Below are 14,347 nucleotides of genomic sequence, written 5' to 3'. Positions count from 1 at the left end.
CAAATACCCATCGATAGGATATTGATTAAAGTTGATGGAATAAATTCTATATCTGTATAATAACAATACTTTATAACCAACATAAAAAAGTATGTTTACATGGAAAGAAGCCCAAGATATAGTAAGCAAAAAAGTCAAGTTTCAGAACTAACTGTACAGTACGATACATTTTTAGTTATATACCTGTTCCATTTTGTGTTTTTATCATGAACAGTTACAACTTTTATAATAAAGGCATCATGAAAATGAGCAGAGATCCCGATACTTTTGAATATCGGCCTCCTCATGGAACTGCACCTATCGAGTCTTCAGAGTCTCAGCTTTGTACAACCTGTAATCCATTTTTTTCACTTAGAAGTGAACAAACTTTAAACAATTGATAATTAACCAAACTGACAAAACACAAGATTTATAAGCCAATGCCAATGTTTCAATTTACACTGGGATACTGAAAGACTTGTTTTATAAACTCAGAGGCAGTGATACGTGCCTTCTTTGTCCAGCATCTAAAGCAGAACTCCAGTGCTTATAACGTTCTGTGGTGTGGCTGTATGATGAAAATCAGAGGATGAAGCATTTGCCACAAATAACTTGTATTCATTTTTTTAAATTTATTTATTTTAGAGAGAGAGCATGCACATGCATGGTGGGGAGGGACAGAGGCAGAGGGAAAGAATCATAAGCAGACTCCCCACTGAGCGTGGAGCCCCATGCGGGCTTGATCTCACAACCCTGACATCACTACCTGAGCCAAAACCAAGAGTCTGATGCTTAACCGATGGCACCACCCAGGCACCCCAACCTTCATTCATTTTAAAAGCAGAAGCAACCTGATATCTTGTCAGAGTTTGCTATTGTATTATTTAAATTCCAACTTAGAGAGGTGCCTAAGTGGGTGGCTCAATAGGTTAAGTGTCTGCCTTTGGCTCGGGTCATGATCCCAGGCTTCTGGGATCAAGTCCTATGCCGGGCACCCTGCTCAGCAGAGAATCTGCTTCTTCTTCTTCTCCCTCTGACCCTCCCCACTGCTCGTGTTCTTGCTCGAGTGTTCTCTCCCTCTAAAATGAATTAAAAAAACCTTTAAAAAATAAATTACAACTTAATTAACTTGCACAGATATATAAAAGCTTTATATGCCAGAATGTGATGGAATATGATTTTTGTGGGTTTTGCTATTGAAATTAGTCATCTCTTTCATTCTGTCAAGAACCAGTCCCTTTTAGGCAGTTGTTTCTAGCATGAAATAATTCCAGTTTGCTCTGTAATATCTTTTCCAGGAACATACGATAGTTTCCATGTAAGGACTTCTTAGGTGTAGGACGAGATGACCTCTCATTTATGTAGGATTGGTGCCTAAGATCCCATGTTTGGAGACAGTGGTAAATTCTGGTAATAGATACCTTGTCCACCTTTAGCTCTTCAGTTACTTGCTATACTGCAAAGTAATGGAGAGAGAATTTGGTAGGCTGTCTGTACTACAGATCCTGACATATGACTGAGTAGTAGTGTTTCCAGTACACCACCATGTTCTTCTGTTCTGAGCAGCGCGTGACATAAAATCAGCTAATTAAGCCACATATATTCTAAAAACGTAGGTTTATATTGCTGTGACAGAGCTGAAGACCATGCTTGCCAAAATGCCTGCAAGAGAATTCTGATGTCTAAGAAAACAGAAATGGAGATCGTTGATGGCCTCATCGAGGGTTGTAAAACCCAGCCTCTGCCTCAGGATCCTCTCTGGCAGTGTTTTCTTGAAAGCTCACAGTCTGTTCACCCTGGAGTCACTCTACACCCTCCTCCCTCTACGGGCCTTGATGGAGCTAAATTGCATTGTTGTTCTAAAGCAAACACTTCAACATGTAGGTTAGTATCTCGTTTTCCTTTATTAAAACCAGTAGAAAATAGCATTTTAATTAGTGATTTTAAGTCTAGCAAGTGTACGTCATATTTTTGCATTGCGTAGACTTAAGAGTTTAGAAGATATAAAATCTTTCTTTCATCCAGCAAATATTAATTGAGCGTCATGTGTATATAAGACATTGTTTTTGAACATTGCTAAAAGAACTGTGTTTTGGGGTATAGAGGATTAACACTGGCAGGGCAATAAATATTTAAAGATGATGCAACATGGATTCTACCTTAAGTAAGCTTACAGTTCAGAAGATGCTTTGAAGTGACATCTAAGGGATATTCTCTTTGTTTAATTATGAGACTTTGAACAGTAACTGACCTTTTGGTGAATGATCTGGGTTGGCACTTACACCCAAAGTTAGATAGCAGTGTGTTGGATTCGTTTGGATGATACAGTTAGGGATAAAATAATACAAATATAAGATGGAAGAAACAATCTAGAGACAAGAATAAATGGAGATATCCAAGGTCATGGTAGACCATAGGTGAAATAGAAGTTTGCTTTATTCGGGATATTTTAGGTGAAAATAGACCATGTATTACTAGAACATTCTGAAATACCACCTACCAGGAGTGCAACAGTTTTTCCTGTAGTTTCTAAATTGAATGGAACTTTAACAAAAATTGTGCCTAGATAACTCAGTTTTACCAAAGATACAAAAACAAAAAACAAAACAAAAAAAACACAAAAAAAACCCTGGAAAATATCCAAAGAAAATTAACAGAAGACCTTGAAGAGAAGTTAAGTTGGTCCTGTAATTAAGGAAATTTGCTGATAGGAATTAAATGTATTTATGGGTGGGATGCTGAGTAATTCTTTGAATGTCCTTACAAGTATTTATGCTGTATAGTCACCAGAGATTAGAATCGCTGTGTCGTCCTACAAGAACTTCACTAAGAAACACTTTGCCCTACTTTACCTTGATGTAAGGTTTTATGGTTTACTTCCATCTTATGATTGGTGTCGGTTTCTATAATTCCTGCTTATATATAGAAAACTAACTCTGAGATGTTATTGAACAGTCTGTCCAAGGCCATAGAGAAAGTTAAGGACTAGAGAAAGGACTGGTTTCCAGCTCAAAGTACCTAATTTAACTCATTCGCGACTTCCTCATCTCTATGATGTATAAGCTCCATGGAGAGCAGGGACCTTGTCTCTCTTATTTCCTGCTGCACATCCAGTGCCTTGAACAAGGTCTAACACGAAGCAGGCACTCAGTAAACATCAGTAGAGTAAATGAGCAAAATTATAAAAGTAAAAACATCCTCCTCATAGGGTTAATTATGAAAGTCACATAAAATGTGGCAGGAGTGGAGAATTTTTACTTGTGACTTTGCATATTTTCGTGGTATTATATTTTATATTACATGTATTATGTTTTTTTTACATTTTTATTACTTTTATAAATTTTAAAAATTAAACTAATGTGAAGGCACTTTGGAAATGGTACTGATATTATGTTAGTTAGATGCAAGTTGCTTTGTAATCATTGAGTACTACGAATAAGATTGTCATATATTAACTACAATAGTATATAGAAGCCTTGGAATTCATAAGCTTTTACACGTAGACTACCTTGGCCTGTCTTAAGGAATATAAGTGGATTGGGATCATTTTTCAGGGAGAAACTAGTGAACCCTAAGTCTGCAAAATCTGAGGACCATGTCACAGTTTCATCTCCTGTGATTGAAATATAAATATAGGGGAATCTATCTTTGTGGAGGCAAAACCATATGCCTTACCTTACTTTACGTAAAGGTAAAAGAGAGATCAGAAATATAGAAGAAATAATTGGGCCAAGAATAAGGAGGTACAAACACTGTAATTAAACATCACATTTAGCACTGAGCTTTGTAGCAGTCATGGGGCAAAGAAAAGAGATGGATGATAAAAGAAGGCTAACATTTTCGTGGAACAGTTACACTGTTTATGGCTCTAAATTCTAGGAGATAAATTTTAGTCTTTTGGTTTTTGCACTTTTTTCTTATTTATATTCTAAAGTATAGTTCATAGAATTTGAGTTTTATGTGAATCAAATTATTCATTTGGCTCATCTGTGTTTCTGCATTTGTGCCTTTGTTTCAGAGAACTGTGCACTAAGCTTTATAGCATGAGCTGGGGCAATACACAGAGTTGGCAAGAGTTTGATCGCTTTTGTGAATATAATCCAGTGGAAGTGTCCATGTTGACCTGTTTAGCAGATGTTCGGGAGCCTTGCCAGTTGGGCTGTAGAAATCTTACTTACTGTACTAATTTTAACAACAGGTAGGAGCAAACTATTGTACATGAAATGGAAGTATTTTATCATTATCTTGTTTTTAAATAAGTGAAAAGACCACTTTACTCTGATTTTTACTCAGAGTTAAAAGGAAGTAGTATTTTTTTATGGTTTCATCTTTAAATGCTATAACCCATCCGGTAAATTGCCTCTGGGAAAGGAAGCACTATAACAAAATCCCTTCTAGGCTAGAGACACTTAAAGCATCTAGAATTCAAAGAATCTTTTCTGCCTTCAGTCTACCATTCTTCCCCTCTTCCTTCTATTACACAACCATTGGAAACAACTCATTGCAGAATAAACCACCGTGACCGATTTGGCCAACCAAATGCCCTCTTTTGAACAGTTTACTTCGAAGTTTACTTCAACCAGTCTGAAGGTCCCACTCAGTGAGTTCCCTATTTCATACAAAAATATTTTCTTACCTGTTTATATTTTCTCGAGGTATCAAGCATGGTCAGAAAAACAAGGGCCCAAACCTGAATGGCTGAACAAACAGTGAAGAAAACAAAAAGGCATCCAGAAGCAAAGAGAACACCATATCAGAGAAGGCAGAGAGAGAGTTTCTAAGCAAGAAGGGGCTGGTTTTGTGAGCTATAGTCTGGAGATGAAGGGGGCAAAGAGGGAAAGAATCATTCAGTTGGGCCAGACAGAAGTTCAAACAAACATAAATCCTACTCTTTTTAAAGTATTCAGAATATTTTTTTAAAAAGGTATTCAGAGTATTATTTCGAGTAAGAAAATTGAGATATCTTTACAGCTGGTGATAGAGTGTTAGCCAGTAAGGACCTGGTTTAGAGATTGAGTGAATTTGAAATCTATGAAATGTTTAAAGTTAAACTTGGATGCATAGTCTGGCTTCTGGGGATAGTGGAGTAGTTTGTATCAGACTAATACTTCTGTAAGTACCAATTATGAACTCTGTACAAAATATTTAAAAAGTATTGTTTTGAAGGTGTTAGAGAGTGACCAAAAGCAGGAGGGCCAAATCTGATGAAACATAGAAACCGCACTGCATGAGGGGCCACAGTTACCCAGTTTTTCCTTCATGGGCACCCTCAGCTCCATTGCGTGGCATAAAGAATTCAAGCAAAAAGCAGCAGTCATGGGCTGAGGAATTAGAGATCAGAGTTTAGGGCTGCTGGAGTGGCTGGATGCAGGAGTAGAAAACCCCAGAAAGGTGGGAACCACAAAAGGATATGCCCCCAAATCTGCAACAAACGCCCCATAAATCCTTACATTTAACAAAGTGACAGTATACAAGGTTAACATAGAAAAGCCAGTTGTATTTCTGTATGTTAGCAACAAACAATGGGAAAATGAAATTTATTTTTAAAATATAAATTTACTCAATTACATCAAAAACCATGAGATACTGAGGGTAGATTTAACCAAAGAGGTGCAAGAACTATATATTAAGAACCAGAAAACTTTGCAGAGAGAAATTAAAGACAGTGAATAAACAGAGAGAGGTACCATGTTCATGCAATAGAAGACTCAATATTATTAGGATGTTAATTCTCCTGAGACTGATCTCTAGATTCAGTGCAATCTCAATCAAAATCCCAACAGGCTTTTTATTTTTATTTTCTTTATTTTTTATTTTTTTTAAGATTTTATTTATTTGACAGAGAGAGACACAGCTAGAGAGGGGACACAAGCAGAGGGAGAGGGAGAAGCAGGCTTCCTGCTGAGCAGGGAGCCCGACTCGGGGCTCGACCCCAGGACCCTGGGATCATGACCTGACCCAAAGGCAGACGCTTTAACGACTGAGCCACCCAGTCGCCCCCCAACAGGCTTTTTAAAATAGAAATTGCCAGACTAATTCTGAAATTCAAATGAAAATACAAAGGACCTAGGATAGCTAAAAGAATTAAAAAAAAAAAAAAAAAGTTCTCCAGAAAGAAATTTGGAGAACTTAACGTATCTGATTTCAAGACTAGTTACAACACAAATTAGGGGCACCTGGGGTGGCTCAGTCAGTTAAGTGTCATGATAGCAGGATGCTGGAATCGAGCCGCAGGTCGGGCTGCATGCTCAGTGCAGAGTGTGTTTGAGATTCTCTCTCCTTCTTTCTCTCTGCCTCCTGTCTGTTCTCTCTCTCAATAGATAAATAAATAAAATTAATTAATTAATTTAAGATAGGTCACAGAACAAAACATAAAAGCTGAAAATATAAAGTTTCTAGAAGAAAACATAGAATATCTTGACAAACTTGGTGTAGCCAAAGACTTACAAAATGCACCAATTATGAAAGAAAAAATTAATGAGTTAGGGTTCCACAGTAAACACTTATTCACAGAAAGACACCATTTAAGATTTGGAAAGGCAGGCCACAGTTTGAGAGAAAATATTCAGTGTATCTCATGTGCATACTTACAGTCACACACGCATTTCACAAAGGACTTGTAACCAAAATCTATAAATAACTCCTATAACCTCATAATAAAAAGTCAAACAACCCTTGGGGCGCTTGGGTGGCTCAGTCGGTTAAGCATCTGCCTTCAGCTCAGGTCATGATCCCAGGGTCCTGGGATCGAGTCCCACATCGGGCTTCTTGCTGAGCAGGGAGCTTGCTTCTCCCTCTGCCTCTGCCTGCTACTCCCCGTGCTTGTACTCTCTCTTTCTCTGTCAAATAAACAAAATTGTTAAAAAAAAAAAAAAAAAAGTCAAACACCCCAATTTAAAAAAAATGGGCAAAAAACTTTCACCAAAGAAGACATCAAAATAGCCACCATACATTCACAGCTGATATCCTTTGATGCGTTACATGTACCTTCTTAAAGAAAATCAGATTTTCCTACTGCATTAGTATGTCAGGATCTTACGTATTACTTCTCTCTAGAAAATACTTGCCTCTTGATTCTTTCTGGCCTTTTTTCTTTTCAGGCCAACAGAACTTTTCAGGAGTTGTAATGCTCAGTCAGATCAAGGAGCCATGAATGACATGAAGCTGTGGGAGAAAGGAAGCATAAAGATGCCATTTATCAACATACCTGTTCTTGACATTAAGAAGTGCCAGCCAGAAATGTGGAAAGCAGTAGCTTGTTCACTGCAGATTAAACCTTGTCATAGTAAATCCCGGGGAAGTATTATTTGCAAGTAAGTTTCTTTCCGCGTAATGACTCTCCAGTCTTGGTTCAGACCGTGATCTGAACACAGCCTATCTTTAGAGTTTTCTCTCTCACCACTTCCCTTTGCCCCTCTTCCCCACATGTCAAATTCTTTCTCACTTTTTCCTCCTCTGCTTGAAACACTCTTCCATCTCCACTTGCCCACTGCCTATCTTTCTTAGCCTCTCTCAAACGCCAGTCATTCCCATGGAATCTTCCCAGATCTCTCCAGCTAACAGTAGTTTATCCTTCCTACAAACTTCTATAGGCCTTTTTATGAACTTCTTTTATGGAGTTTAGTTCCAGAAACATTTTGTCAAGTGCCTTCAATACTCAATTCTATTTTTATATTTTAATTTGTGTACTTATATTCTGTTAGACTTCATTCTCCTTGAGGAGTTTATTCTTTGTGACTTTTTTTTTTCTTGTTTCCTCTTTCCTCTTTTTCTCCTCTTCAGGGATTAGCATAATCCTGACACACAGTAGATGTTCCATACATGTTTAATGTGTGAGGGAGTCAGTGAATATAGTCATTAGGGCCTATTTCTAGTGAGCATTTTATGAATGGTTAGCTTAAGAGATCTAGGATAAAGAAAAGATGAAAGCTGCTGTCCTAGGTGAAACCAGCAGCTTTAGCCACATAGTAATCTATTCCAGCTGATCTTCAAGCATCTATTTTTCCAAAAAGCTTCTCTAAAAATCAAGTTAATATCCAGCCCCTAAGTTGTTGGTGTGTGTCTTGGTGCTGCTGGGCACTTGATGACTGATTACAGAGAATTTCAACCTTAAACAGGGTCCAGATCTATTCTTTGGCATGATTTGGTGATGACTTGAGTGAGGGGAAAGATGAGGGGTAACTTGGGTGACAAGAGGCAACCAGTGGGAAATTTATAGACTCTTAGTATGAAAACTTACAGAAAAGGAGTCAAATCCCTTTTGAAGACGGAGAAAATTTTAAAGTAGTGTACTTTCCAGTTGTTATGGGCCAAACACCTTAATGTTGATAAATAAAAAGATATTTTAAAAGAGAAGGGGAGGGAGGGAGGAAGAAGCAAGTAAGCATAAGGTCCTGAAAGAAAAGATGTATGATTTTGCAAAGAGCAAATCAGACTAGCCTAGTTTAATTTCCTTTCAAAGACAGGGACAAGCCACACTGATGGTAGTAACAGTATGAGTATGAAATTTGAGCAAGGCCTTTGATCTCAGGTAAGAGAAAGGGATGCTTTGCTAGCGTAATACATTACTTACTACTATGCAACCTGAGGTCTTCTCTGACTCCTGTTTTCTTTTGCCAATACTCTGACCTACCCAATTGTAAAATATTGTTATGAAAACTCACCTTCTAGAAAGCCTTCAGAAAAAGGATTGATATTGACTAGTCAACATGAGGAGGTTCCCTGAACCCTAAATTTGTGTGTATTTTTCTTTTTAAGATCAGATTGTGTGGAGATTCTCAAGAAATGTGGGGACCAGAACAAATTCCCTGAAGACCACACAGCTGAAAGTATTTGTGAGCTTCTGTCACCTACAGATGACCTAGAGAATTGTATACCTTTGGATACATACCTCAGTAAGTACTTTGTTTTTTTAGATTTCCGATATTTCTCCCTCCCACCTCTGCCCTTCATGTTTGCTGTGGATGAACATCTATCTGTTGAGAATGTGTGATTTAATGATACTATCTCAATTGCAGACTCTTATCTTATTTGCTTGGCCTTTTTGGCACTGGAAAGAATTGTCATCTTAAAATACGTAAGCCCAAGTGACTATCTTATCAGTCTGAGGAAGTGATGAACTATTGTCGGTCAGGAATTCTAAGCAGTGAATCTGGGGCAAGTATCTTAGATAATAGCTCCATATCATTGCTGTCCCCTTGCCATGATTTAACCAGGAAGTGGAATTTCCCCAGGGAATCTTCAGCTTTTTGTCCTCAGAATGTTAGTGGACCTGAGCCAGGCATTGGCTTAGGCTGACCCACCAAACAGGGAGTAAGGAAGGACAGTCTGGGTTAGTACATGAAAATGGAACTTTTGTCTCTGCCAAAATATTCCTGCCAAAAGCTAAGCCAAGAGCTAGAAGAATAAGTTGGTATCTCATTGAGGGATCCTGGAGCTGAGTTTCTCAGCAGGAGGTGACCCTGTGTGGTGGAAACCAAAGGGATGACGAGTAGAACTCACACCCATGTAGTTGGGGTAGCGCGTCTCTGGGCTGCCGCCAGGGGGCGGTAGTGCCCCCCGAGCTGACTGGAAAGGCAGCCCGTGATTCTGCTCCTACTTGCTTTGTTTTCCTGTGTCAGATAGGACTAAGTTCTACTGCAAATAATAGAAGAACAGGTAAAGGAAAGGAAAACCCAGAAATAAATAGTTCAGGGCTGTTACATGGTTCCACCATCCGGAGTGCAGGCTCCCTTTGCTTTCTGCACTGTCCTTAGTGTTTGGCTTCCATCATCAGGGTTACTTCAGGTACTTTATTATCACAACATGGCTCCTGGAATTCCAGCCACCATATCCTGGTGTAAGGGAAAACCACCCTAGCTGTAAGGGAAACTGAGAAAGATGATTTTTTTAGCTGTGGGCCCATTGCCATACTATTATTAGTAAGTAGGAAGGGAAGAGTGGATGCTAGATTTGCAGCTAGTGGTATCAGCCACATTTTCTCAAGGCCAACAAACTATGTCCCTCAGCCTTTATGATCAGTAGAGCAAAAAAAAAAAAAAGAAAAGAAAAAAGAAAAAGAGCATTAAACTAGAGTATAGTCCTCTGTGACCTTGGACAGATCACCTCTTTCAGCCTCAGCTTCCGTATTTATAAAAGGATTGGGCTGGGCAAGATGAACTCCAAGAACCCTTATACCTTTAGTAGCCCTACAGTCTGAGTCTGGCCTAATCTAGCTAATGTAGTTGTAAGCCTAGACTCTATTGGAGCAGTGAAATATATGTGTAGAAGGAAAAAAGTTAAATGTTTTTGTTTGAATTTTAATACTCTCTTTAAATATCACATACACTTTATACTGAGACTCTTCTAGGGTCATTATTTCATAAGTTGACAAATATAATCATGGTACGGGATCCATCTTACCATAGTGAATTATTATAGTTTATGATAAAATGTGCCAAGGTATTCCTCTGAGGCATAAGCACGTATTTGACCACCTACCCAAAGTATACTTGTCACTTTCCATCCCTTTATACTACTTATTACTTATCATTAGGTGACTTATTTATTTATACACACAGAGACACACATGCACACACATACCCCCAGTCTATTTATTGTCTATTTCTCAAATGAATTAGGGATTTGTCAGTTTTGTTCACCACTGTATCTCCAGTGCTCAGAACCTTGTCCAGCATATCGTAATACCCAGTAAATAAACAAGTGAATGAATGTGTGGAGGTTAATGCTAAATTCACAAATGATCAGAGAATCTGTGTGTTTTAGTAGTTTACTAGAATCAGTCCTCGCTCTCTGCTCATGCGCCCTCCATTTATTCTAGCCATAATTGATTCAGATAATTTACAGACTTCTCTTACCTTTTTGGGTTGGTTAAATTGATCTGTGTTTGGTTTTTCAGGGCCAAGTACTTTGGGTAACATTGTAGAAGAGGTCACTCATCCCTGTAACCCAAATCCTTGCCCTACTAACGAGCTCTGTGAGGTAAACCGGAAGGGGTGTCTGTCTGGAGATCCCTGCCTTCCATACTCTTGTGTTCAAGGTAAGAAGTAGATGGGCGTGGGTGTGGGGTGGGTATGGGTTTGTGCTGCTGGTATTTCTGTATAGGGATTATCTTTGGAGTGAGCTCACAATGGACTTTACTTTCTAAGTTATGTTTTCCTGTAACATTTGAGGTTTTCCCAATAAACATATCTTAGTTATATAGACAGGAAAGGACAAAGACAAATGTAATTTTCAGTTATCATTTAGATTGTAAACATTCTCAAAAGAGTTACAGGGTTCTTGACAACAGAAGAAAAGAAAACCTTGAGCCAGTTTTTTGTACATTCTCTTCCATGTTGTAATGTTTGAGAAAGTGTACTGCATGTTGTTCATGGGTTTTTTTCTTTTCTTTCCTTTAGTTATATGGAGAAAAGGCGTACTCAGCGGGATGTGCAATTATCTCCATAAGCTTAATGTTTTATTGAGATGCATATGATTTTAAGACTGATTTTTTTTAATGCAGGAGGCCTCTTGAATAAGAAATGTTTATCCAATTGCATTTTGATGTCTTTCTGTCTTTGCGCATCACTCTAGAGTACAGTGTGGCAATGTTTTGCTTCCTTTTATCTATTTTCCAATTGAAAGTGTTTCTTTGTCATGTTAAAATCACCATTTAAAAATATCTTGGGGGCGCCTGGGTGGCACAGCGGTTAAGCGTCTGCCTTCGGCTCAGGGCGTGATCCCCGCGTTCTAGGATCGAGCCCCACATCAGGCTCCTCCACTGGGAGCCTGCTTCTTCCTCTCCCACTGCCCCTGCTTGTGTTCCCTCTCTGGCTGGCTGTCTCTATCTCTGTCGAATAAATAAATAAAATCTTTAAAAAAAAATAAAAATAAAAATATCTTGAAGTAATAAGGAATAGAAGACTAAATTAAATAAACATGAGGTCTCAAAGGATCATCTATAATATTTGTGTAATACCAGAATATATCAGTCAAGATAAATCTTGTTAAAATTGGAAATGAATGGGTTTTCCTTAAGCCCAATCAACTATTCAACTTTTCTTTGAATTTACGATATGCTTGTATTGCATCACTAAAAGTTTTCCTGACCAAGAGTATTCCAAAAATATTGTCAGTTTCCATAGTCCATTTCTTAAATATCTGTGATTTCTTAATATCGTTGATAAGCCCAAAGCAATTTAAAAAATACATATCTTATAACATTTTTATACTGAACTATAGCTGACTTCGGGGTATAGGTCCATAGTCACCACCATCTCGCGGAACATGGAATTTTTCATTTGGGAGGATATGTTTTGGTCAGTGAACCAAATCAAGTCTTTACCTTAGTGGAAGTTCTCTTACGTAATCTTTAGTAGCCACACAGGACCTATGAGACCGATGTAAACTATATCTAATGTCATAACACAATGTCATAGAACAGTACCATCTCTCGGCTTATTTTTGTTTATACAGGTTGCAAATTGGGAGAAGCCTCTGATTTCATCGTCCGTCAAGGGACACTAATCCAGGTGCCATCATCTGCTGGGGAAGTTGGTTGTTACAAAATTTGCTCATGTGGACAAAGTGGACTCTTGGAAAACTGTATGGAGATGCACTGTATAGATCTTCAGAAGTCATGTATTGTTGGAGGAAAAAGAAAAAGTGAGTCTTGAGCTGTGTTTATTTGCTTTGGGCTTTTAATATGTGATTGGTTATCTTAACTTTGTAGGAAGAACATTGGGTAGATTCCCAGCAAATGGTAAGTTCTACAGATCAGATCCTCCAGGGCAGTATTTTCCAAACCGCACTCTACAGGACACTAGGACTTCTAAGGAACCCTTTTAGGAGCCTCCCCAAGAAGGGACAAAAAGCTAATAACAATTAATTCATACTTACTGAACTTTTCATTTTGTGCCAAGCACTATGCTAAGTCTTGGCCTGTGTTATCTCATGTGAGCCTCCCAGTTGTTCTTTGTTTCCATTGTTGTGAGGAAGCGGATGCTCAGACAGGTCACCCAGCTAGTAAGTGACCAAAGCAGAATTCAGTCCCAGGCCTATCTGACTCCAAAGACTTTGCCACAGGCAAGGACACAGGTGTTCTCCTTCCTATTCCTTCCTCAACTATGTCTCTACCAGAAGTAAAAGTCAGAGTTTGACATCATGGAAAGCGAACTGGAGGATGGGAACTACACTGTTGACTAGGTGTTGGGAGAGAGCACATGAAGAAGTGCCACCCTTTGATGCCCTCTCTAAAAGTCTGAGAGTCTTGCTTTCTCACTGCTTCCTTAGCCATGTTTTGCTTATAGTCTTAACAACCATTCATGTCAATATACAACCTCAAAAATTGTGGGAAAAAAATGCTACTTTTGAGAATGTACTCCCCCACAGCTATTCACTCTGCTACCCTCTCCCCTACATCACCCCATACCCATCAACCAGGATAGTTCAGCTTATATATGGCTCTTGGTTTACTGTTCTGTGTGAGATCTTATTTGAAAGAACGGTGCTTTTGGCTACAAAGAGCCTGCAAGTGTCTGCCCTAGTATAAGTCAGGTATTCATTTTTTTAAAAGATTTTATTTACTACTAACATAACATAATTTTTAAAAAGATTTTATTTATTTATTTGTGAGAGAATGGGAGCATGAGCAGCAGGAAGGGGCAGAGGTAGAGGGAGAAGCAGACTCCCTGCTGAGCAGGGAGCCCGACTTGGGACTCAATCCCAGGACCCTGGGATCATGACCTGAGCCAAAGGCAGACACTTAACTGAGCCACCCAGGTGCCCCTAGGTATTCATTTTTTAATCCATATTCTACTTAGCCAAAATGTAAGGTAGGTACCTTGTATCACAAAATATCTGAGGATAAACAAACTCATTCCTTCCATAGACTTCCACTGATTAAATGCCTACTCTTTACAGAAGAACATACTAGTGCATTATGGGGCTAAAACTGGGATGAGGGATTGAGGTCATGCTGTACATGATCAGATGGGGGAGAATTAGAGCCACAGAAGGAGCAGCAGACCAAGTGCTCTTCAAGGACCTAGTCATTCCTGCCAGGGCATCAGGAGAGTCTTCAATTCAAAGATGGCATCAGGGCTGATTCTGGAGAGATGACTAAAGTTCCAGAAGGAGGAAAGGAGCATGTGAGGCAAGAGGGGCAGCCAGAAATATTCTCAGAGAATAGGGAACAGTCTGGTGAGACTAGCACTTTAGGGGTTTTAGAGAGAAATGGTGGGAGCTAAGTATGAAAATATAAATATTACAGATTTAACTTCTCAGTTTGTATATTCAGAGGTCATCTTTCAGGAATTTCTATTTTAAAACTTTTTGCACTATTGAATTTTTAATTTATGTTTCACTTATAAATGCATGAAATGGATCA

General features: G+C 38.7%; 1 protein-coding gene across 1 annotated transcript in view; it reads left to right on the top strand.

The window, feature by feature from the left end:
- RECK (reversion inducing cysteine rich protein with kazal motifs) overlaps positions 1 to 14,347 on the top strand; it is a 67,360-nt gene that overhangs the window by 35,162 nt on the left and 17,851 nt on the right. Inside the window, exons 9-14 of the mRNA XM_045780345.2 lie at positions 1,596 to 1,863; positions 3,998 to 4,177; positions 7,080 to 7,292; positions 8,737 to 8,873; positions 10,877 to 11,017; positions 12,436 to 12,624. Of these exons, the coding sequence (XP_045636301.2) occupies positions 1,596 to 1,863; positions 3,998 to 4,177; positions 7,080 to 7,292; positions 8,737 to 8,873; positions 10,877 to 11,017; positions 12,436 to 12,624 (1,128 nt within the window). The remainder of the gene's footprint in view (positions 1 to 1,595; positions 1,864 to 3,997; positions 4,178 to 7,079; positions 7,293 to 8,736; positions 8,874 to 10,876; positions 11,018 to 12,435; positions 12,625 to 14,347) is intronic.

This window comes from Ursus americanus, chromosome 18, assembly GCF_024610735.1.
Source record: "Ursus americanus isolate L20-20 chromosome 18, mUrsAme1.1.p, whole genome shotgun sequence".
Lineage (NCBI taxonomy): Eukaryota > Metazoa > Chordata > Mammalia > Carnivora > Ursidae > Ursus > Ursus americanus.
This window is presented reverse-complemented; position numbering and strand designations above follow the sequence as displayed.